The sequence below is a fragment of the Tenrec ecaudatus genome, chromosome 12 (assembly GCF_050624435.1).
Source record: "Tenrec ecaudatus isolate mTenEca1 chromosome 12, mTenEca1.hap1, whole genome shotgun sequence".
Lineage (NCBI taxonomy): Eukaryota > Metazoa > Chordata > Mammalia > Afrosoricida > Tenrecidae > Tenrec > Tenrec ecaudatus.
Genome location: NC_134541.1, coordinates 138315546 through 138340354, shown reverse-complemented (window position 1 = coordinate 138340354; position 24809 = coordinate 138315546). Strand labels below are relative to the sequence as shown.

The 24809-nt window shown below is 54.1% G+C and overlaps 1 protein-coding gene across 1 annotated transcript in view; it reads right to left on the bottom strand.

Moving 5' to 3' along the window:
• The window catches only part of FBXL18 (F-box and leucine rich repeat protein 18), a 29377-nt gene extending 15589 nt beyond the window's left edge, over positions 1 to 13788 (bottom strand). Inside the window, exons 1-3 of the mRNA XM_075527563.1 lie at positions 13645 to 13788; positions 7776 to 7982; positions 3411 to 4948 (exon numbers count right to left, since the gene is read on the bottom strand). Coding sequence (XP_075383678.1) covers positions 3411 to 4948; positions 7776 to 7982; positions 13645 to 13662 — 1763 coding nt within the window. The 5' untranslated portion in view covers positions 13663 to 13788. The remainder of the gene's footprint in view (positions 1 to 3410; positions 4949 to 7775; positions 7983 to 13644) is intronic.
• Positions 13789 to 24809: the final 11021 nt, after the last annotated feature.

Genomic DNA, 24809 nt, shown 5'->3' with positions numbered 1-24809 from the left:
GCTGGTCAAATAGGGAGGCAGAATGTAGAGCAGCATTTCAAGTCTCATGGACCCAGATGTTCGGAGTCACTGGGGCTGCATGAGCCCCTGAACTATTGTCCTGAGAAACTGCTGCGGCCTGTTCCAGCCAGGGTAGCAGGGTGGAGTCAGCCCGGGCCCACATTCCATGGGAGCAGCAGTTTAGTCCAAAGATAAGGAGCTCCGCCCTGGAGTGCTGCAGGGAGTAAGACAATTCTTCATGTGACCCAGGTGTGGACGGCTGTTTAGGAACACGGACCATAAGAGGGAGGACAGGGCCAGCAAGCCAGTGGAGGGGCAACCACTAGGCGGGGTAACCGGATGTTCACACAGCTTGAGGTGGGGACCCACGTCACTGGTCACTGACAACCAGGCCCAGAAAGGGTGGCATGGGGGTGGTTTTTGCCGTGTGTACCTGCTCACCCAAAATAAAATTAGGAAAAAGAAAAAGCAATGAGTTTCACATAAAAACACCATTGGGGGGCGGGGCAGAGGAAGAAAGTTTTAACTCTTGAGGCAAGCCTCCTTTAGCAGTCTGGGAGTGGGGGGCACTGGAGCTACAGCGAGGTCTAGGCTGCAGGAAGCAGCCACTAGGTGGCACTGCAGGTCCGCATTGCTGCGCAGCTTCCTCCAGGCCCTCAGATTACACACTCGGTGTTCACATAGGTGCACTCTGTCTGTATTTGGAGTTTTCGTTTTCAACAGCCGCTTCCAGATTTTCTACAAAATGAGGTCTATGTGGATCCACAGTGGACCCTATGTGCCCCTACACCCGACAAAGCCCACAGGGGTGGTCAGGAAGGGGTCAGCTTCCCCGGGGCAGGGTCGGTGACAACACAGCGGGCTGGGGGCTGGGGGCTTGACCTGACTCATCCCCTGGGGTTCCCACCTTACCTAGGTAGGACCAGGGAGAGCCATCCCCAACCGGCTCCTCCGGCTGGCCAACCCAGCACCCTGGTTCCCAGGCGGCTTCTTGCTGCCCCGCCCAGAATGACTTGGGCAACTTCCACCCCTCCTCCACCAGCAGGCAAGGCATGAAGCCAGCCTTCAGAGGGGAGGGCGGTGTCTGCCCAGTGGGTACTCATCTCGGAGGTGCCACCAGGCTAGAACACCATGTCCCAGCACCGCCTCCTCCCCGTGGAAGCGCCCCGGCAGGGCAGGCGCAGGCGGCTCCCGGCCAGTATCGAGCTGGGCTCCCCCACTCCCACTCAAACAAAAGGCCCACCTGTTCCTTACACCCGGTCCAGGCTGGCTGGCAGCAGACGTGGGAACCCAGAGGCACGAGGCCAGCTGGCTATGTCTCAGTGTGTGGGTTTTGTACAGGCTGTCCTGCCCCTAGCAGGCATGCCGCCAGCGGACTGCTGGGTACCCAGGCTGGGGGAGCTCCGGGGCTGGCCTGCAGAACCCCAGGGGCTTCCTGAGCCAGCACTGCACAAATTCTGAGAATTTGAACTTCAAGTGCCCAGAGGGTCCCCATGCGGCTCGGAGACCCCAGGACTACTGCCCTGAGCCTGGCCTCAAAGTCTCGTGCCACAACCATCCCTTAATGTCATCTCTGAGTGACCTCAAAGGCTTCACTCCGGAAGTGAAAACTACTACTGTCAAGTGCAGTGGCATAGTGGTTCCGCGTAGGGCTGCTAACCACAAGGTCAGCAGTTCAAAACCACCAGCCACCCCTCCGGAGAAAGATGAGCTTTCTACCCCTGCGAAGAGTGACAGCCTCAGAAACCCACAGGAGCAGCTCTCCGCTGTCCTCTGTGTCGATGTGAGTTGTTGACAGTGGGTTAGTTAGAGTTACTTACTTAGTTACACGTGAGGAGGAACCTTGGTGGCACAGTGGTTAAAGCACTCTGCTGCAAACCAAAAGGTGAGTGAGAACCCACCTGGCCCACCAGCTGCTCCGCAGGAGAAAGACGTGGCTGTCTGCTTCCTGGAAACCCCATGGGGCAGTGACCAGTAAGGTCAGGATCTCCACCTGTCTGCTTCCTTTTGCCCCTCAAGACCCCCAGGCCCTCGCTTCATGGGGCCGCAGCTCTAAGTGCCCACCACCTGCCACTGCTGGGACCGACACTCCACCAGTGGTGCCGCATGGTAATGAACGGGGTTCGGGGAGCCCCCAGACCAAGGGCTGGGAAGAAAGGGCTGGCGACCTGCTTCTCAAGGGCAGCCTGTCAGAACACTGTGGACCGCAGTGGCCCAGCGCAGCCCAGACTAACGGGGCAAACTGAAGCCCCTAGCTGACTTCAGCAGTGTTAACAAAGACGACAATGTGACCACAATGTGTCAAGGCCCCCAGACCCCAATGCCACTCTCCCTGCCCCACCCCTGGTTCATACAAAGGGGTACCCAAAAAAACCCTGGGATTCCCCGCCCAAAGCTATAGATTTAATTTTTTTTACAGAACAATGGTAGCACCTTAAAGTACTCTCCATTGCATTTAATATATTTGCAAATCTGAGACTCCATTCTTATAAACATTTTGCAAACTCATCTGTTTGGATGACTGACAGCATCTCCCTTGTTTGGGTTATTTTTTTGGCCACCTCTTTTAAGCTGTCAAATAATTGCCCTTTCATGTCCCTCTTGATGTGTGGAAACAAAAAGAAGTCACACCAAGAGAGATCAGGTGAGTAGGGTACGTGGGGCGAGAGAGGCGTGCCGTTTTTGTCAGAGTGGCGCACTGAGGTGGCTGCGTGAGCGAGTGCTGTTGTGGGGAAAAACCAGTGCCCCGTCGGCTATGAATCAGGCTTCTACTCAGACCTCTACACAGAAAGCATGATTAACAGTCGGACCTGGTGGAATAACTCCAAACACACCACGAGTCAACATTTTACCCCTTTCGGAAGCTGATGGGCATCCAGAACAAGGTTTGTCATCAATCGACATTTCACCTTCTTGGAAATGAGAAAAACACCGGCACACTTGAGTGTTTCCCGTCGTGCTGTCCCTGTAAGATGTGTTCAACATCCCAACAGTTTCTGCGGCGTTCTTCCCCAAACAGGAAACCCAATTTCATAGCCGCACACGGTTCTCTTAAACCGGCCATCACAAAAAGCAAGATTTGAGCAAAACTGCTTTAAAAAAAAAATTCACTGTGACCAGAGAGAACCTTCCCAGGCGATGCCACTGGGTGCACTGACTCAGAATGAGTTGCTGGATGCTTGCCTAGTGGGAAAAATGCATACGACAAAAGCTCTGCTCCGTCCAGCACAACTCCAGGATTTTTGGGGGTACTCCCTTGTATGTCGACCATACATGCCCTCCTCAGGCTCCCCTATTGACCCAAGACTATGAGGCCAAAAGCACTGGGAGAGCAGCCGAGAGAAAGAAAGAGTAAGAGAGAGAGAGAGAGAGAATGAGAGAGACAGTCCCCGGTCTGGCCGTCCCCTCACCTGAGGTCCCTGAGCTGCCTGCAGTGCCGCAGCATGTCCAAGAGCGCAGGCATGTACACCACCTTCCCCATCATGCCCAGGTTGGCCAGCGACAGCGACTGCAGCTGCTGGCACTGCAGGCCAATGGTGAGCAGCCCGGAGCCCGTCAGGATGCTGGGCAGCTGGGCCAACGTCAGGTGCCGCAGGAAGGCCAGCTGGCCGATGGCGGCCACCTCAGCATCCCCGACACTCTGTGCGCGGCTGCAGGGGGGCAGGGAGTTACGGATGGCCGGCTCATTGCGAGGCATGGCAGAGGAGAAGTTGGAGCCAATGAGCTCCAGGCGCTCCAGGAAGGGCACACTCCGCAGCAGCGTCCAAAAGACGGAGGTGGGTGGGGGCACCAACTGGCCCGTGAAGGGGCCTGAGGACACACCCAGGCGCACCTTCTTGCCGAAGCCACGAGGAACGGCGTGCATGGCGGGCGGCGCAGGTGCACGGTCAGCCCGCGGCACAGAGTCAGCGACAGCACAGACCGGCAGGGCCAGCGAGCGGAGGTGGCGCAAGCGGGCCAGCAGCTGGCAGAGGTGGCGGCCCAGGCCCTCGGCGCTGTGGTGGTGCGCAGCCGACAGGTTCAGGTGGCGCAGGTTGCAGCAGGCGCCCACCAGGGTCTCCAAGATGCTGCTGTCGATGTCGTCCTCGGCCTTGCGGAAGAGGGCGTCGGGCGAGAGGCAGTGGACGCAGCCGCTGAGATTCAGGCTGGCCAGGCTGCGCAGGTCCCGGCCACCGTTGATGACCCGCTGGACTAGGTGGCTACCGGACAGGGCGCAGCGGCTGAAGCTGAAGTAGAGCGGATTGCTGAAGCGCAGGTGCTGCAGCAGCGCAGAGCCATTCAGCCAGGACTTGGGCAGCTGCAGTGCGTCCAGGCAGGCACTGCGGGCCATGGAGTCCAGCAGGTTCTTGGTGGCCCCGCTCTCGGCAAAGCTGCCGGGCACAGAGATGAGGAAGGCGTGCAAGTTCTCAGGCGTGCGGTCGCTGAGCACGGCTAGGTAGAGGCGCACCACCTCCTGGTTGATGTAGCCGGGCGCCAGGCGGGCGTAGAAGACGCGCAGGTGCTGGTAGTGCGGCACGTTGCTCTGTCCCACCATCAGCTGGCCCGAGAGGATGGCGCCCTCGCGCGTGCGGTCCAGGATCTCAAAGTAGAGCAGCAGCTTCTCCAGGCTGGTGCAGCAGGGCACCACGCCGTACGAGGGCGTGAAGAGTGTCTGCCGTAGCTCGCGCACACGGCTCAGGGTGGCCTTGCACTCACTGCTCAGCTGGGTGGCATCGAAGCCCGGGCTCACATCGATGGCCAGTGAGCGCAGGTGCTGCAGCGCTGAGAGCACCTTGGAGAGGCGCAGCGAGGTCAGGTGGCAGCCCGACAGGTTCACCTTCACCAGGCTGCGGCAGCGGGCCACCTGCTCCACCGTGGCGCCTGACAGCCAGTAGCAGCCAGCCATGTTCAGCTGCTGGATCTCACGGCCAATCACCTTCACCAGCTGCTTCACCTTGTCCTCGCTGGCCTGCAGGGGCAGGGGAGGAGGGAAGGAAAGGGCTGAAGGCACCCCCCTGCTTTAACTGGGCCACGTGGGAAGACTGGTGGCCTCCCCTTATTGGTAGCTTTTACAGACCTCGACCTCATTTAGAAATGGTCATTAGAGAAGTAACCAGTTCACCTGAGGTCCTGCCGGAGAGGTGCCCGTATAAAAAAGGTACATGCTGAGATGACCACGCCAAGAGGTGTCCACAAGCCAAGGGATGCTGGGGCCTCCAGGACCTGGACCCTATTCACCCTCTGAGCCTCAGGAGAACTGGACTCACCGACACCCCGGCCTCTGACTGCAGCCTCTGGGGCTGAGACAATGGGTCTCTGTGCAGATGAGCCATCCGGTGGAGGTGTCCTGTTACAACAGTCCAGGACATCGAGGTACCTTCCCTCCTATGGGCCTTGAGCCGAGTCACGAGGGCCCAGCCCAGGGTGCCCAGCTACAAACTCCAGCCCCGCCCAGAGAGCACAGAGGCGGCCAGTAGGCCACCATGCCCTCCTGTCCCAGACTCCTCAATCCTCTGCCCTGTGCACCCCTCCAGCCAGGCCCAGGCATGGAGGCGGGGGCTCCTACTTTCCTTCACACCCTTTCACAACCATTTCCCATGGTGGAACCAAGCTCCTCCCCCTGGGATCCCCTGACACAGACCCGCCTGGGCTCTGAGCTCCTTCCAGACCAGCTAGCGTTGGGCCAACTGGACAAGGGCAACTCAAAAGGTGCAATGAGCAGCTGAAGGGGGAGGAGCAACTCAGAAACGGGATGACGTGGGCGCACACAACTCGAAGTCACTGGAGGGCACTTACAGCGATGAAGGGGATGGCATGAAGAGGGAGCAAGGCAGCTATGTGTCCATTCAAACAAAACCAGCAGGTTGAGGGGAGGATTGAAGAGGCCCACACTGGGACCAGCCAGACTGGCAGGTGGTTATCGCACCTTGTTCCAGCAGGGCTGCAAAGCCCGGAACCTTAGCTGGGACACTGCTCACAATTGACCCAAGTGTCTGGGATTGAACCTGCATCATCCAGAGACAGGGCAAGCCCACTGCTGTTGAGTTGATTCTGACTCATGGGGCCCCTAGAGACAAATCTGACCCCTGGGGCTTCCAAGACTGCACATCTTTGCGGAATCCGCTTCTTTCTCCCAGGGAGTGTGATGGGCTCAAACCACCAACGTTTGGGTTATCAGCCAGCTACTTAACCAAAGACACGTCATCTTACTTGCTCTAGATGCAGGTGAGGCGGGTGGTGCTGGTGCTAGCAGCAGAACCTCCTATATGAGAAAGAGCTTCCCAGACAGCAAGCCTGGTCCCTCATTACTCTGGGGCACGAAGCACAGCGGCCTCCAGCAGAAGGAGCCACTCCACAGCGGGGACGGACACACACACATGCTCTGAGGGTCCCAACACGGCTCAGACAGTCTGTCAGTGGAGGGCGGGGGCGGGGGGGTGGTGCTGCTGTGACGCTGACAAAGTTTTAGTGGAGCTGCCAGACTGACCCAGACTGGCAGGGAGAAAGCCTGGAGATCTACTTGCAAAAATCAGCCAATGGGAACTCACGGATCACAACAGCCCAATCCCCAACCAATCACGGATGGGATGGGTGCAAGCCCGGGCAGCCTGTTTGCCCATCGGGCCTAGACGGGTTGGGGCTTGTCTGAGGGGCAGCTAATGGTTCTAAGGTAATTCAATGAGGGAGTGGTGCTAGATCAACCAGATGGCCACATGCAAAGCAGGGGAGCTTGATCCTTACCTCACACCGTGCGGGAAATGAACACACAACATGGAGCAGGCTTAAACTTAAGAGAGCTCTTAAAAAAAAGAGATCTCAAAAAAAAAAAAAAAAGAGATCTCTTTGTAAGACTTCTGAAATACAATGTAACGGAAATTCAAGACCTTGGGTTGGGGGTGGGGGAAGACCTTGGTTTGGACACATCCTTTTTCTTAAACTCGACACAAAGTATGAATGCTCAAGGGAAAATTCAATACACAGCTTCTCAGCAAATGAAACAGCAAGACCGGAGAAAACTCTTCACAATACATTGACTGGACTTGTATCCAGACCAGCTCAAGAACTGCTGCTTTGCCCGCTCAGAAGAGGACAACTGGACATCAAAGAGCTCCTCTAGGAAAGGCCGTCAAGGGCCCCAGGCACCGTGGAAAGGTGAGCAGCAGCCCCTTCGTCAGGAAAATGCATGCTCGCTCTCACCACAAGGCAACCCCATGTCCCGCTCGCTCACTGGGAAGACTCAGAGGAGCCCTGGGAGCACAGTGTTAACCAAGAGGCTGTAACCAAAAGGCCGGCAGTTCAAATCCAGCAGTCACTCTGCAGGAGAAAGGTGACTGAGAGTTCTCTGTCGTGTGGGGTCACTATGAGTCAGAATCAACTTGATGTTTAGGGAAACGGCTAAGATTCAGCAGACTGACAGCACCAAGGGTTGACAGGGATGTAGGGCAACTGGAACTCTCCTGTGCGAGGGGACGCTCCTACTGGATTCTCTGAGAGCCGTGTGTCTAACTTCCTAAGAACGCCAACACCCACAAGAGGGCCCAGCTGTTCCACTCCTAGGTACTGACTAGCAAGTCAGGCTTCTTCCTGTCCCCATGCCTGAAGTCTCTCCCTCCCAGAATAGCCTCCACCTCTGTCTGGCCCCTCTCTCCAGGAACCTACTACACACACTGCTGTCCCTTGCTCTATCACCTTGCTCAGGAGCCTGTCTCCTGGCTGTGGAGCTGTGCTGGCCCCAGGCTGCCATTTAGCATGTTTCCAGTCTCCTGCGTCTCCCCCTCACCCCTGCCCCGCCTCACCTGGTAGTCCTTCTGCAGCAACACGGTGTGGATGAGGCTCTTGTCCAGGCAGAGAGTAGACAGCTTGCGGCAGGTGTGCCGGACGCTCAGCACCAGGTCAGTGCTGGGCACGTGGCTCAGGATGTGCAGCAGGATCTCATCGGAGAAGTCCAGGAGGTAGATGCCAGCCGCCACCGAGGTGCCCGTGTCCTCTTCACTGGGCATATCCTGGAAATCAGGGGGCATCAGGTTGCTAGGGGCCATGAGGGTGGCTCTCAGCACTAGGGTGGGGTAGGGAGGGGAGTCCTCAAGAGAAGCCCCCAGGGAAGCCAATGGGAAGAGATAAGTCCTGACCTCAGTGCAAAGAGCCTGTCAAATTCTGCATGGAAAGGCCCCTCCTGGCTGGGAGCTGAGCCAGGAGCACACATCAAAGACTAGAGATTGAGGGATAAGATTGTCACATGTTTAAAAGAAGTTGTCCCTGATAAACATCTGCCTTCTGGTTTGGGTGTCCTGGACGCAACAACACTAATGCAGGCCAAGCTCCACAGCATCTCCTGTGCAAGCTACTCCTCCAGTCTCTGGGTCTACACTCAATGCCGACAGGTGGGTGCTTCAAACCCACCCACAGTGCCCTCCAAGAAAGTGCTGGCCTTCTGCGTCCATAAAGACGCAATCGAGAACACCTAGGGAGCGCAGCCACAGGCTGGTTGGCTTGACTGTTTATCCCCAGCTAAAGGCCAAACCACTGGAGTAGGAGAATTCCATCGGGAAACGTGCTGGCAGGACTAATAGCATAGGACCCAGTGAAACAAACCACCTAGAACAGATCAGGAGACCGTACCAGCTGTTCCAAGTTCCGCTGGGAGCGGGGCGCAGGGAAGGCAGGGTCCAAAGGATTCTGGCTTTCTGTTAAGACCCCCAGCAGGCACAAGGGGTTACTTGTTGGGCTGCCAACTGCAAGGTCGGCAGTTCTAAACCACCCTCCGTGCTGAGGGAGAAAGAGGAGGCTCTCTGTTCCCACGGGGATTGACCGTCTTGGGGCACTCGAGTCGGGATCGACTGCAAGGTGCAGCATCGGGTTGGGCAGTCGGTCCTTCTGAGGGACGGAGGCGTTTGGGGATGAGCCACCGTGTTGACGGCTGCACAACACAGAACATCAATGAACGGAACACTTGATGACGAGCACTCGGTACCCAGGCCGACCTCGGGTCCAGCCCACCGCAGGGGAGCAAATCTTGCCAGGGGAGAGCTGCGTGGTGGCTTGGGTTTCCCAGCAGGGACGTGACGCTGACGGAGACTGTAGGTGTGGAGCGTGAGATAGCATGGTTTAGGAAAGAACACAAGGGAACCAGGAAGTGAGCAGAGGCCGCTGGGGAAAGGGCAGCAACAGGCTTCGAACCTCTGATTTGTACAGAACGCAGTGTCTATGGCTTGGGAGACACAGAAGCACAGTCTGATGCACATCCGCATTTATCACAAGGGAAGAGGGAGGGCGGGAGGTAGCGGAAGGGAACAGGAGGAAGAAAAAGGGTAGCAACTTCCTAATGATAACAGCATGTGTTGGTTTCCCCCCCACCCCCTCTACACACACAGGGCTGCTATGGGTAGTCAGGGCCTCCGCTCTTGCAGGATCCTCCAGACTAGCAACCAGAAAAGCCTCCGCCGAGCGAGAGCTCGACAGGGCAGCCAAGCGTGGGTGGCGAGCCCAACTAGGAACTCATGGGATGTCCTTGTGGGCTTTCTGAAGCCCCCACAGAAATATAGGCGGACACCAGCCCTACCCTGCTTGTGGTGTCACTGAGTCTGGGTTGGGTTTTTGTGTTTGGCTTAGTGGTTCTGGCTCATGATCTCCCCATCGCATTTTCTATGGCTGTTCTTTCAGGCCCAGATCACCAGGCCTTTCCTCTGATGTACCAACCTCTTGGATAACAGCTCCAATTCCACCTACAACCCATGGACACCATTCCAAGAAGGAGATGTGAGATTGGGGTAAGCCTCATGGGCCCAGGAGATGGGGACTCTGGCACACAAGAGGACCTGGGGTGAAGCAGGAACAAAGGGTTGTGGGGTCACAGGGCTTGGTCATACCCTGCTAAGCAGCCCAAGCTGAAGCACCTGTCCTGAGCCCCAATGTGGAAGGATTGGAGCCAGAAAGCCATCAGGCACACGTGGTCAGAGGAGAACAAAGGCTGCCCCACCACGTTAAGTTCCTGAGTTCAACTCTCACTGCCGCCAAGTCAATTCGGACTCACAGGGACCCTGACCCTGCAGGACAGAGCAGAACTGCCCCCGCGAGTTTTGGAGGGTTTAAACCTTTATGGGAACAGATAGATCATCTTTTTCCTGTGGAATAGCTGGTGGGTTCGAACCACTGATCTTTATGCCAACAGCTCACGATGCCACCAGGACTCCCATGGTTCTACCACCACTGGTGTGGAATTGTAATTAAAACCACCAAGAAGGCACACAGACCTACTGTTGAGGAGTTGATTCCTACTCAGACACAGAGTAGACATGGTGGCTTAGGGGTTAACCTGCCAAGTGCTTGCCCCCCACCTCAGTTACCAGGGCTCCTTCCGAAAACAGAATTAAAAAACACACATGGAGGGAGGGGGCAGCAGGGAGGGAGGGAGGAAAATGAGGAGCTGATATCAAGGGCTCAAGTAGAAAGCAAATGTTTGAGAATGATGAGGGCAACAAATGTACAAATGTGCTCGACACAATGGATGGATGGATGGTGATAATTGTATGAGCCCCCAATAAAATGATTTTTTAAAAAGACAGGGAGAGAAAAGATTCTCTAGAAGAACCTTGACCCAAAGGAGAGAAAGATGAGAGAGGCTTTCAAATCACCACGGAATTCAGACTTCCTGGAGCCTGGGGGGTGGTGCGTGGATAAAAGCCCTCAAATGGCTGCCCTGAGATCGATCATCTTTGAAAACTTCAACCCAAAAAATATCCCCTGACGATGACTTTCTTAAGACCAGAACCAAACAGTTCTGACTTAACTCATCAAGAATGTCTGCCTGCCGCTGTTCTGCTCTTTTGAGAACTATCTATATGGGATCAGAGTGACAGCAGAGACTGGGATGATTAGATAGAAGGCTGGGGGGGGGGGGCAGGGGGAAGAGACAGTGAGCTATGTTCAGCAGGAGGGTGACTCAGAGAGCGGGGAGCACAGTTACATGACTTCAAGCCCATCATCCCCATCATGGGACCGAGCTGGGAGGCAGTGCTGACTCGGTGGGTGTGCATCCTGATGCGCATGTCTCCAGCAGCAGCAACACAATCCATTTTAAAAAACCATCGAGCAGCCCGGAGGCGAGCTACAGCTCCTCCGCCCGCGCTTGGCACCCCCCTCGGTGCCTTATCCCATGGGACTGCAGCATTTCCAGGGCGCTGTCATTTCATTATGCGATCTCCTTCAGGGGGTTTCTATCACTCACCATGGCCAGGTAGTTGGTGGTTTCAAACAGCTGACCTTGCAGTTAGCAACCCAACATGTAACCACAACACCACCAAGACTCCCAAAGCGTGGGCAAGACCAGCAATTCCATTCTAGGTGAATATGCGGAATGACTGGAAGCCTATTCCTTCAGCCTGCATGGCAGCTACAGTGCTCCCACCCCCGCCCCCACCCCAGTGCAGAGAAAACTGAAGAAACACATGTGACCCAAGCCATACCAAACCAGCCTGAACCTAAACCCACTCCTGTCCGGCCCGTTCCGACTCACAGCGACCTGCAAGGAGAGTACAACTGCCCCATTGGGTTTCCAAGGCTGCAATCTTTACAGAAGCAGACGGCCGCATCTTTCTCCCGGGGGGCTCAAACCACTGACCTTGCAGTTGGCAGCCAGCCCAGTACTTAGCCACTGTGCCACCTGGGCTCCTGCTCTGGCTCATTACAATGGGATACGACTGAGCCAAAACAAGGAATGAAGCGCTGACAGACAGGAGGGTGGGACAGATGCACATCCAAACCATGCTGAGGTTAAGATAGGAGACACAGGGTCACCCAAGCCTGGAAGTACAGACCGGGACTGTCTGTCTGTTATGACAGAGAGCAAACAGTGGCTGCTGGGCACTGGGTGGGAGAGGGACAGGCTCAACTGCTTAGGGGCCACCTGGGGGGTATTTTTTTGGGGGGGATGACAGAACCAGTGAGGTTGGTACTTGCCTCCCGCTGTGAACACACTCAAAGCTTAAAAATGCTTCCTTGTATGCTGTCAATTCGACTTCCCTTTTTAAAAAGTGACCCAAGCATGCCTCCCTCCAACCCCACCCCCTCAGGAGAACCTACCACCATCTTCAAGAAAGCCAACACGTGGGCCACTAGCCCACCGTCAGAGGGTCAGCAGTGAGGAAGGCAGGCCTTTGCCGACTGTCCCTCTGCTCCAGGGGGTTTTCTGATAGGTCTGGCCTCTCCTGAAATTCCAGTCCCAGGTGGAGGGGAGTGGAGGCAGAGTCACCTGAGGCCACTGGTTCCCGGGTCCAAGTGATTCTCATAAGGCACATTCAGAAAGGATCTGGTTTGAACTGGACAATGAGACTTTGAAATGGTTCTGCGTGGTGGTTTAAAGGGCCGGTTGTCACCAGATGCCCGTGCATCCATTCTGACTCATGGAGACCTTATAGAACCTTGTGGAACTGTCCCTATAGAGTTTCTAAGGCTGGAGACCTTTCTTTATAGCAGGGGCTCCTTCCCATGGAGTCACTGGTGGGGTTAAGCTGCCGACCTCTTGGCCAAAGGCCAAGAGAAGATAACCACTGCACCACCCAAGATCCCTCTATGGTACAGCCAAGTCATCCATTCCAACTCCTAAGGACCCTATGGGGCACTTGTAGTTCAAAGCCAAATGCTTAACCCACTGCACAACTGCCCATGTATACTTCAAGGAAAAGAGAGTCAGGCCCTATGAGAGTACCAGCACCATCATCATTTGCAAGCACATACCACTAACCCCATTCGGTACTGACAACTGGACCTGAGCGCTACGGTTTCCTCCTACCACCAGCCTGTTAGCCTCCCCGCCCCCTCCACCAAGGAGCACAGTGGCCACTCTGAACCAAAGTTCCTCCAAACAATAGGAAGCTGGCCGTAAGGCTCTGTCCACTCTGGGAGACACGTAAACTTCTCACACTGGCTCACAAATGCCAAAGACTGAAGAGGTGTGTTCTGTGCACCATCTGAGCCCCGGCAGGGCTGGGAGATAAACACAGGTGTGCGGATAGGTAGGCAGAAGGCAATGGAAAGAAATGTCACCACTCGGAGCCCAGCGTGTCTCTCCTCTGTCGGCGGAGACACACGGCCTTTCTGATTCGCAGATTCCGGGGAGGAATCCGTGAAATGGCTTTTCCTCCGTCAACGCTCCCTCCCCACCCCCACACAAATGCACACAGGTCAGACGGCAAGGAGGCTCCTGAGGGCGGTGAGACGGAGCTGACCACGGGGATGAGTGGTGGGTGGGACGGATGGATGAAGTCAGTCTTAAGGCTGCGGGACCCTGGGCGAGGGGCGGGAGGCCTGCAGAGGCGGCGGGACCGCAGAGGGGCAGAAGCCCGAAGAGGCAACCAAGGGTCCGGAAAGCGGGCAGGGCGGATGGGGCTCGATGAGATGAGGCCAGAGGCCAGGCCAGGGGGGAAGGGGTGGGTCAGGGCTGACGCTGTGGGTGGGACAGGGGCCGAATCTGGCCCGACGCCGGGCTCAGGGTGGAAAGGACCCAGCGGGCCGGGGCCGGGGAGGGAGGGGGGGCCGGGGCCGGGGAGGGAGGGGCAGCGCGGGGACAGGGAGGGGTGGGAAGGACGCGCAGGCCGGGGCCGGGCTGTGAAGGGCTGAGTGGGGCCGGGCCGCAGGAAGGCCGGGCGTGCACAGAGGTGCGGACTGTACCTCTGCGGAGCTGGCCATGTCGCCGGCCGGCGGAGCAGCCGCCGCCAGAGCTGCAACCCCGGGGCCACCCGCCTGCCCGGCCAGGGATGCTCAAAGCCGGCGCGTCCCTGGCTCCACAGAGACCCTAGGAGGGGGCGGGGCCCCGTCACTTCCGGCGCCTTCCTGCACGCACTTCCGGGAGTCCTCCGGCGCGCTCCCAGCGTGCTAGCCAGATAGGCTTTGGCGACGCCGCGACGTACGCGGGGGGCTGGGGCTTCGGCCTCGCGGAGACTGGGAATGCCTAGCGGCCCGCCCAGGCCCCGCCCCCAGGCCCAGGCCCCGCCCAGGACTTCTGCAGGCTCCGCCCCAGGGCTTTCCTGTGATCTGTTCCAAAGCCACTGCCCTGGACCAAGTGCCACCACAGCAGAGCTCCTCCCCACCTGCATGTACGCACGTCGGAATGGTTTCCCATCCCGCTGACCTGCCCTTTTGACGTTTGCCCTATCGAGTTGCTAAACATAAAAGTCAGGGGTTGGAATCCGCCCGCTGCCTCAAGGGAGAACGATGGGGCTGTCTAACGCTTACAAAGATGGAAAGTCTCAAAACCCCAGCTAGCTCTGCTCTGTTCTATAGGGTCGCTCTGAGTCGGGATCAACTGGATGGCAGTGAGTTTGGGTTTGGTTCCCGCGCCCGCCTCCCCCTCCACCATAAAAATGTATGCTGTGCAGGATCCCCTGATATGTAATAAGCGCTGAACACATAATTGCTGGTCCGTGAATTGGTTTAAACATTTGCTATTCATGAAAACTCAGAGCAACTCTATAGTAGATCTGCCTCTGTGGCTTTCCTAGACCCCAAAGTCTCATTTTTCCCCCGAGGACTGCCTGGTGGTCTCGAACTGGTGGCCTTATGATTAGTAGTCCACCATGAGTCAGAATGGACTCGATGACAGCGAGTTGAGTGGAACAATGAAAACGTGTGGGGAGATCTTGCCTTCCTCTGGAGGCAGGAAGAACCGGGCTGAACCCCTGTGTGACTTCAGGGTAGCCCTAAGCAAGTCTCCTACCATCACCACCCACTGAGCCTCGTTCTCTTCCCATGCCATAGGGTTGAGCGCAGGAATCGACCTGGTGTGTGTAATGATGGCCACGTGTGATGATAGGGATAATCATCACCGCCTTGTTGAGACCACCCCCAGTGTATGATATGTAAATACTCTATTAAGAAAACTACTTAAAAAGAAAAAGAGAAGGAAAAAGACCAGTGGTTATCATGGGTGAAGGAGAACATATTGTTGCTTAGGGGGCATTGAGTCTATGTTAATGGTGGTGGAATGACTTGGAAAAGTTTATCAATCATGGTTGTACAACACAAAGAGTATAATCAATGGCACTGAATTCTAAGTGTAGATGTGGAATCAGAGAGCGTTTTGTTATGTATTTTTTGCCACAGTTCGAAAAAAATCACATGAATAACAATGAGTCCAAGGGGGAATAAAATGTTCTAGAATTGAATGTGCTGATAATTGTACAACTCTTCTTGAGAGGATTGAATTGTCGAATTGTATGACATGTGGATGAAGTGCTAATAAGACTGTTTAAACCAAAAAGTTGGTTCAGGGGCTCAGGGGGAAGATTGGAGAGCAGGAATTCAGAATGCAGGTTTAGAATCTGTTGCAGGCGGGGAAGCCATTCTGTACGGTGACAGTAACGATGGACATGTGACATTAATTATTTGCCAACACCTGTGGGACCTATTCCTCCCGAGAGAGATGAGGCTGTCTGCGTCTGTCCAGAGTCTCAGCCTCAGAAACCCACGGGCAGGTCTAACCTGTTCTATAGGGACCTGACCAGCCGGCCTCACCTCGAGAGGGGTTGTGCGTCTGGTTTGGAGTTTTAACTGATCCTGTTTGGAATTGACTGGACAGCAGTGAGATTTTTTCGTTGTTTCCTTCTGCTTCGTCTAGAATCTCCAGCAGGGGAGAATCTGTTGGCATTTAAACTGCTGGTGGCATGGCTTCAAGCAGCACAGCGACACGCAAGCCCTCACAGCATGACAAGCCAACAGACAGATGTACATGAATGACGGCGCTGGCGGGCGAAGAACACTGAAAGCATTGTGGACTGCCAGAAGAACAGACACGTCTGTCCCGGAGGAGCAAAGATGGCGAGACTTGGTCCCAGGTGCTTTGGCCATGTGATCTGGAGGCACTGTCCTTGGGGAAGGGAAGGACTTTACCTGCTTGGTCAATGGAGAGTCAGCCCCAAAGAGGAAGACAGACCCTCAAGGAGATGGACAGATAGCTTGACTCCAACAATGGGTTCAAACAGTGGGTTCAAATATTATGCTGGCGCAGGGCAGACCGGGTCCTGGTAACTTCTATTGGGCATGGGGTCACTTGAGGGTCACTTGAGGGAGCGCCGATCTGAAAGCACCGAACAACATCATAGGACCACGCACCCCAACCAGACCTGCCGCTGACCGGGCGATGCCATTCTGGCAACCCTCTAGGAGAGTGTCGAACTGTTCCGAGGTGTTTCCAAGGCTATAGATCTTTCCGGAAGCAGATGACCTCATCTTTTTCCCACTGAGCGGCGGATGGGTTTGAACTGCCAACCTCTCAGCGGCCGTGTGCATATCCACTGTGCCCCCAGGACGCCTGTCAAAGGCACCACAAGAATAACTGGAGCACACATTTGACCGTGAGCCTAGTGTTTTAACCACTGTGCCACTAAGAGGCCACTCTGTAAAGATGACGGCCAAGAAAACCCTCTAGGAGCAGCTCCTTATGGTCCAATCTGTCCCTCCTCAGGCCAGCAGCTGGGCTGAGCGGGGACCCTCAACCTGAGCCATTCCTCCTGTCTGCTTCCTGGTACCCATTGTACAGATCAAGAAAGTGAGGCTCAGAGAGGACAAGGGGTTGGTCCTGGCAAACTGACATGGTAAGTAATAAACCTGGTGCTTGACTGGATCTGTTTGTGACCCTAACACCTACATTGCCATGACCGCCGCTCTGCCCTGCTCCCCTGGACAGACAATGCCAAGGCTCTCTTCCCCAGACCTTTCTCTTGCTTGACAGAAATGTGCAAGTACAGACTCTACAAGGGCCCAGGTGGCCCTGCCTGCTGTCCCGGTTCCCCTCTGCTGCAGGCCACTGGAGGTTCCTGATACTGAAGACCCAGGACGCTTTGGGGTGGCTAGCTCCCCAAGAGGCAGCTCTCATCGCCTGGGGTTACCCTTTCCAATAAACTGAAAACCTAAATGGCTGGGATGCCCCTGCTGGATGGGCCAGGCGACCACCCCTTCAGCCTAGAGCAGCTCCACTCTAAGGGAATCCCTAGAGCAGGGACAAAGGAAGGGCCCTCCTGCTATCCTGAGCCCAGAGGTGACGGCTGAGCGAGGACACTGATGGCCACACGGGCCATCACGGGCCACATGGGCTGGAGAGCTGCCATGGCCCTGGCTCTACCTTCCAATGGGGAAACTGAGGCTCTGGGGTAGCAGTGAGGGGATTTGAAGCCACATCCAAGGCCAGGAGGGCTGAGCTCTGTCTGCTTCCCAGGCCAGGGCAGCCAGGGAGTCCACCAGAGAGGGCAGGGGCCCATCGGGAGGACATGCCTTTGGCACCAGGAAGGGGTCATGTGATAGGCTGGTGTCTGGGCACCCCAGATGCTCCTGGGCACCCTTCCTGTACCCCTGTCTCTCAGTGGTCTCTCCTCCTCTCAGATTAGGACTTTAGTCATAGAGGACACACCCAAGTGCAGCAAGGCCAAAAGGACACGCTCTTCCCCAGACCCACTGTCACAGGCAGTTCAGATCACAGCGGCCCCATGGGACAGTAGGACTATACCCTGGGGCTCCCAAGGGGCAGTGCTCTTTCTGGAGGTGCCTGGTGGTGCGGGGGACTAAGTGGCAGGCAGCATGCTAACTGAAAGGTCCGCACTTCAAACTCACCGACTTCCCTGTGGGACAAAGATGAAGCTGTTGGCTTCCGAAAAGAGTTACGACAAACAACCCAAAATTCACGGCCCTGTCGCACCGGTGGAACGAACTGCCCCGTGGGTTTTCCAGACTGTAAGGAGCGCTCGCTCTTCGGGAGAAGAGCGCCTGGGAAACCCACAGACCAGAGCGGGGCTGCTAAGAGCCAGTCAGCTCGCTGGCAGTTGCTTCCTTGTTTGTTTTGTTTTGAATCTAGTCTTGCAGTAAGCAGTCAATGGCTAACGAGAGAGAGAGAGAGAGAGAGAGAGAGAGAGAGAGAGAGAGAGAGAGAGAGAGAGAGAGAGAGAGAGTTAGTTTCCGTCTTCACGAAAGCAGATGGTTGCATCTGTCTCCACGGAGCAGCTGGGGGTTCCAACTGTCCACCTTTCAGCGACCAGCCCAGCGTTTTACCCACGGTGCCACCAAGATGTCACGTGGTAAAACAACCTCCGGGGAAACTCTAAGAGCTGTTCTCCTCAGACCCTCTCAGGACGGTCAGGGCTCAAGCACACGTCTGCCCTCCGCCCCACACAGGACCAGTGGCAGTGTTTGTGGACAGGCGTGACTTCCCATCCCCGATTCTTCCTGGGACAATATCTGCCAAGAGCCGTTCTAGTGGAGGACTGAGGCCACGCGAGGGCAGAGCACTGTCCTTCGTTATTGATTACAGGGGAAAGAAGGACCGGGCCCGATGGGGGAGGTTGAGAACAAGACTTCCAGGCCAGGCCTCCTAGGAAAAGTGACATGTGTGTGGCGACCTGACCCAGCCGTGATCAGGGGACCAAGTATGGCCCCCTGTGAAGAGGAGAGTGGCTGATGGCAGGGGAGAAGATGCTGTTCTGTCACAGGCCTGGAGGGGACAGGGAAGAGGGACAGGACGCAGGAAGGGATAGAAGGGCTGGAGGGCAGGGGCTTCCTCCACAAGGCTCCCTGGGTGCTGGAGTGGGTCAGAGCTTGGTAGATTGCCAGGCCTTTCTACCTGGCTTGCCTTCATTTGGGATCCAGCGGCAAACATGCAGTCAACAATCAGAACACCCCTGCTCCCGACGTACTTTCTCATCGCTGGCAAAACCACGCCAAGGTGGGCTGAGCCCATGAGAACCTCCTTGATGACCCACCGTGAAGTTTCTCTGAGGGGGCTTCATTTAAAATGGTTCTTTTTCTTTTTAGACTCAGCCTAAAAATAGTTCTTAAAAACAAAGCAACTGGCTATCAGAAGATACAGCGTCTGGGGTCTTAAAGGCTTGAAGATAAACAAGCGGCCATCTAGCTCAGAAGCAACAAAGCCCACATGGAAGAAGCACACCAACCTGTGTGATCATGAGGTGTCGAAGGGATCAGGTATCAGGCATCATCAGAACAAAAGATCTTACCATAGTGAATGAAGGGGGAAGTGCAGAGGGGAGACCCAAAGCCCATTTGTCGGCCACTGGAGATCCCCTCACAGAGGGGTCTAGGGGAGGAGATGAGTCAGTCAGGGTGCGATGTAGCACCGATGAAGAATACAGCTTTCCTCCAGTTCCTAAATGCTTTCACTCCCCCTCCCCCCCCCCGCCCACTACCATGATCCGAATTCTACCTTGCAAGTCTGGATAGAGCAGAGGTTGTACACTGGTGCAGATGGGAGCTGGAGGCACAGGGAATCCAGGGTGGATGATACCTTCAGGACCAGGGGTGTGACTGGTGATATTGGGAGGGTAGAGAGAGAGTGGGTTGGAAAGAGGGAACCTATTACAAGGATCTACATGTGACCTCTTCCCTGGGGGACAGACAATAAAAAAGGGGGAGAAGGGAGACGTCGGACATGGAAAGATATGACAAAATAATAATTTATAAATTATCAAGGGCTCATGAGGGAGGGGGAACCGGGGAGGGAAGAGAAAAAAAAAGAGGACCTGATGCCAAGGGCTTAAGTGGAGAGCAAATGCTTTGAGACTGGTGAGAGCAATGAATGCACAGATGTGCTTTACACAATTGATGGATGTATGGATTGTGGTAAGAGTTGTATGAGCACCTAATAAAACGTTTAAAAAAACAAAAAACAAAAAAAACCCAAAGCAAAACAACTGGTTCTTGGGAAGAAATGCAGCAGGACACACAGCGGTCCAACAGCCTCGACTCAGGGGCATTGGTTAAGTCCTTGAAGTTGTGGTCCATCTCCATCCTTCTCCTCCTAATTAGGAGCACGGGTGGCAGAGTGGGCACGCATTGGGCTGCTAGCCACGAGGCACCCTGCAGGTGAAAGAGGGACCCCTTTCTATTCTCAGGAAGAGTTACCGGCTCAGAAACCCACGGGGCCAGTTCTACTCTCCCCTGTGCTTGGACTCAGCATCCACTCAAGGGTGTGAGGGTGGCTATAGTGGGGACTGAGCCTTTCTTAGGTGTCCCACCCCCCTGAACACAAGCTCACTGTCCCCTAAGCTTCCCATCTGTTCTCTTTGTTGCTGTTATCAATTTGATCCCATAGTGAGAATCCTCTAGGGTCCAGATGAGTGGGAATTGATTTGATAGCAACCGGTGGGCTGGCTTCTCTTTTCACCTAGTCCTGGAAGAGCACGGTGCTCTGACCAGGCAGTCTAGGTTCATGAAGCTAAACTACTGACCGGTTAGTAAGAGGCTTCAGGGCATATCTTAAAGCCTAGGTGTGCAAAATGATCTCAGGACGAGAGTCCCAGGATTCACCCAGCCTCCAGAAAGTCTGGATTCAATGAGGATTTGGAATTCTCACCAGAGGCTTCTTGTGATTGTCAGCTGCCACCAAGCCAGCACTGACTCATGGGGACGACCCGTGCAGCAGGATGGAATGTGGCTTGGCCGGCACAGTCTTCACAAGGTGGGGGGGGGGGGGAGTTGCTGAAGCCCGCTGTTGCCACCACCACCACGGGGCATTTCTAATGTCTTCCAGCCCAGGGGGTAGGGGGACAGGAGTGCTCATTGTCCACCACAGCTGCTGTGGACCCCAATCCCAGGATCGTGTCAACACAATATTCTGTGGTGGTCCACACGCTTTTCGAGGGCTGACTTTTGGAAGCAGATGGTCAGGATGTCTTCTTAGTCCATCTTAGTCTGGAAGCTCCACGGATGGAGACCATGCTGGTATTTGATATCTGGGTGGCCCAGCTCCCAGTTGTCACAGTAACATTGGAGCCGCCTCAGGATGACAGACAGACTGGTGGGAGTTCCCTGTGTCTTTTCAGCAGGGAAGATGAAGCAAAGGGAATCGATCTGTCTCTGGCCTCTAAGAGCTCTTTCTCTCCATGGAGCCTCCAAATGAGGTCATCAAGCTGCAATATGATTGACAGGCTAGACTCCACCCCTTCACAAGTTGACACTGGGCGATGTACCTACCACAGTGTCCGCAGTATGTGAGATGGAGTCAGAAGAGCATTCTGGCTGTACTCCCTCCCAGACAGGGTTGCTCCTTGTCTGGCCATCCCCCACACTTTGAAAACTCTTCAGAAACACCACGGTGCAAAAGCTTACGTCTTCTCTGGTCTTCCTTGTCCATTTTCCAACTCTGGCATGTGTGGGAGGTGGTTGGGAACACCAGGGCTTCGAGTCAGGCACACTGGAGTCCTCTAAGGGACATCCTGGCTGCTCGCCTCGCTCAGCAAAATAGTTACTCCTCTCAGAAAACCTGCAATTCGTTGTAAAGCTGTTTGTTTGTTTGTTTGAAATACAGATGGTTCTGTTCACAACCACCCTTCATGCGGTTATGGATGTCCTGTTTTGTTTTGTTTTGTTTCAGCCAAAGCAAGAACTGCCAAATGATGCCCCACGGCCTCACACCACCTGACCTGGCCCAACCAGCCCTTCATGACGCCCTGGGGGCTCAGTCTCCAGTCTCAGTCATACTCATGTCTCAGGCCCACAGGGCACACTTCCACCTGGCCAGGTGACTACGTGTTGGCCACTCCTTGCCCCAAGCCAATTCAAGCACCTTTCTCCCAGGAGGCTCCCTGGAAGGTGTCCTTCACCACCATGCCCACCCCACCCCCACCCCAGGATCCCTCTTTAGAATGTTTTGCTCCTCTGTGCTTTTAAAGTATTTTTTGTTTAAAAAAAAAAAAAAGACAAAATGTAACTGCTTTCTCTTCCCTTTTTTTTAAAAAAAACATTTGTATTTCTTCTTTTTGTGGTTGTTAGGATTTGTTTTGTTGTGGTTTTGCTTTATTTTGTTCGTTTATTGACTTAGTAAAGAGAACACTTATTAAGTCTTAAACGAGACAAGGTCCAGACAACCACAGAAACGTCACAGGATGAGGGAGACCATGCGCGGGGGCTCCAAAGGTTTGCTGAGATACGTAGCTTTAAAAAGGACATGGGAGGTCAAAGAAGACTGTCACAGAAACATGGTTGGTGGCAGATCAAGATACATGCTGACTGGTGGAGGTTGTTACATGATCTGTTATCAGTTTGAGATTTAGGAGTGAAGGGGTGGAGTCTAGCCTGCCAATCAGGTCACGGCTTGATGACCTCATTTGGAGGTGCTAAGGAGATAAATAGCTCGCTGGAGGCAGGACACATGCTCATATCGTGGAAGACATTGCAACCAACAAGATACGTGGAGCTACGCTAGAGCCCTGGAGCTGAAGGAGCCAGGTGGAGACCCCTACCAGCGTTGAAATGCCTCTATGACCACTGGATCCACAAGACTTCCCACCCACTGGCCTGTGACCATGCTGCATTTGGCATTATTACATGTGTTTCATGAGTCTGAAAAGCAATTTATAGATTGCTATTGGGCATATGGGCTAATACTAGAATTATGGACTTGATCTGAACCAGGCTGGGATGTTTTCTCAATATTCAATTGCTCTTGTATATAAAGCTCTTTCTTATACACATGAGTGACTATGAATTTGTTTTTCTAGTCTGCCCAGACTAACACATGGTGGAACTCCAGAAGCAGGATCTGTACACTGGGGAGTTACGTGTGGACTTTTTACATTAACTCGGATTTCAGGGGAACCACGGGGTGGGGGTGAGGGTGAGGGGGGAACGACTGTTGACCGTGACCAAACAAACAACACCATAAGGTTCCTTAGGTCCTGGGCCAGTCTCAGGATGGCTCTGTGAGTGACCAGATGGCAGGGCCAAGCTTTTCGTCACCAACAGTCAGGTAACTAAGAGGAGACTCTCAGCAGGTGACATCCGCAGCCAACCTGTCTGCTTTTGAGCAATGTAGCCGGTCACAACCTCCCTGGAGACCACATTCGGTGAAGAACCTGAGGCTAAACGTGTTTTGTAAGGAGGGTGTTTCTTACTCCATTAAGTAAAATACCTCAGGTTACAGGAGGGAGAATGTTTCATAAGTGAAGACATCAGCTCCGTCAGTTGTACAAATGTCTCATTTATATTTATTTATTTATCACTTTATTGGGGCTCTTACACCTCTTATCATGATCCATATATACTTCCATTTTGTCAAGCACATTTGTACATCTGTTGCCACCGTTTTCAAAACATTTTCCTTCTACTTGAGCCCTTGGTATCAGCTCATTCCCCCTCCCCTCCCTCATGCTCCCTGGATAATTGACTTTTTTTTTTTTCATGTCTTACACTGACCACTGTCTCCCTTCACCCACTTTTCTGTTGTCCCCCTGGGATGGGGTTATATGTAGTCATTGTGATCGGTTTTCCCGTTCTCTCCCAACCTTACCCTCTTGGTATTGCCACTCTCATTATTGGTCCTGAGGGGTTTATCTGTCCTGGATTCCCTATGTTTTGAGTTCTTATCTGTACCAGTGTACATCCTCTGGTCTAGCCTGATTTGTAAGATAGAATTCGGATCATGATAGTGGGGGAGGAGGGGGAGAGGGAGGGAAGCATTAAAGAACTAGAGGAAAATTGTGTGCTTCATCGGTGCTAGACTGCACCCTGACTGGCTGTCTCTTCCTTGTGACCCTTCTGTGAGGGGATGTCCAATTGTCTACAGATGGGCTTTGGGTCTCCACTCCTCCCTCCCACTCATTCCTATCAATATAATTTTTTGTTTTGAGTCTTACTTTTTTCTCTTTTTTCTCAAGAAGGTGTCTCTGTTGAGTGAAAGGATTCGAAGGACTTGTGTGGTTACAAGTGTCATTTAAAGTTAAACAATAGAAACACCGCAGGCTGAAATGCATCACCTGCTAATATAGTCTGGTCTCTGTCCCAGGATCCAGAATGAAAGAACAATAGGTCTGGCAAGAGGACTCTTCACCTAGCATTTGGCCAGACTAGCTGAAACACCCCAGGCAAGCCAGGCAACACCCCAAGTCTCTGGCTCCCCATCAATCAAATGAGGGCATGGAGCCACATCCCCTCCACATCTCCTCCAACCCAAATAAGTACATAGAACTGTGCCTTTTGCATAAGGCTTTTAAAAATCATTTTATTGGGGCTCATACAGCTCATCACAATCCATACATACATCCATTGTATGTCAAGGACATTTGTACATTTGTTGCCCCTCATCATTCTCAAAACATTTGCTTTCTACTTAAGCCCTTGGTATCAGCTCCTCCTTTCCGCCCTCCCTCCCCACTCCCCTCACCATCATGAACCCTTGATCATTTATAAATTATTATTATTTGTCAGATCTTACACTGTCTGATGTCTCCCTTCACCCACGTCCCTGTTGTCTGTTCCCCAGGGAGGAGGTTGTATGTAGATCCTTGTAATCGGTTCCCCCTTTCTATCCCACCTTCCCACCTCCGGTATCACCACTCTCATCACTGGTCCTGAAGCGATCATCTGTCCTGGATTCCCTGTGTTTCTGGTTCCTATTTGTACCAGTGTACATCCTCTGGTCTGCCCAGATTTGTAAGGTAGAATTGGGATCATGATAGTGGGGAGGGAGAGGAAGCATTTAAGAACAAGAGAAAGTTGTATGTTTCATCGTTGCTACACTGCACCGACTGGCTCGTCTCCTCCCCACGACCCTCCTGTAAGGGGTTGTCCAGTTGCCTACAGATGGGCTTTGGGTTCCCAATCTGCACTCCCCTTCATTTATAATGATATGATTTTTTGTTCTTTGATACCTGATACCTGATCCCTTCGACACCTCGTGATCACACAGGCTGGTGTGCGTGTTCCATGTGGGCTTTGTTGCTTCTGAGCAAGATGGCCGCTTGTTTAACTTCAAGCCTTTAAGAACGCAGACACTATATCTTTTGATAGCCGGGCACCATCAGCTTTCTTCACCACATTTGCTTATTCACCTGCTT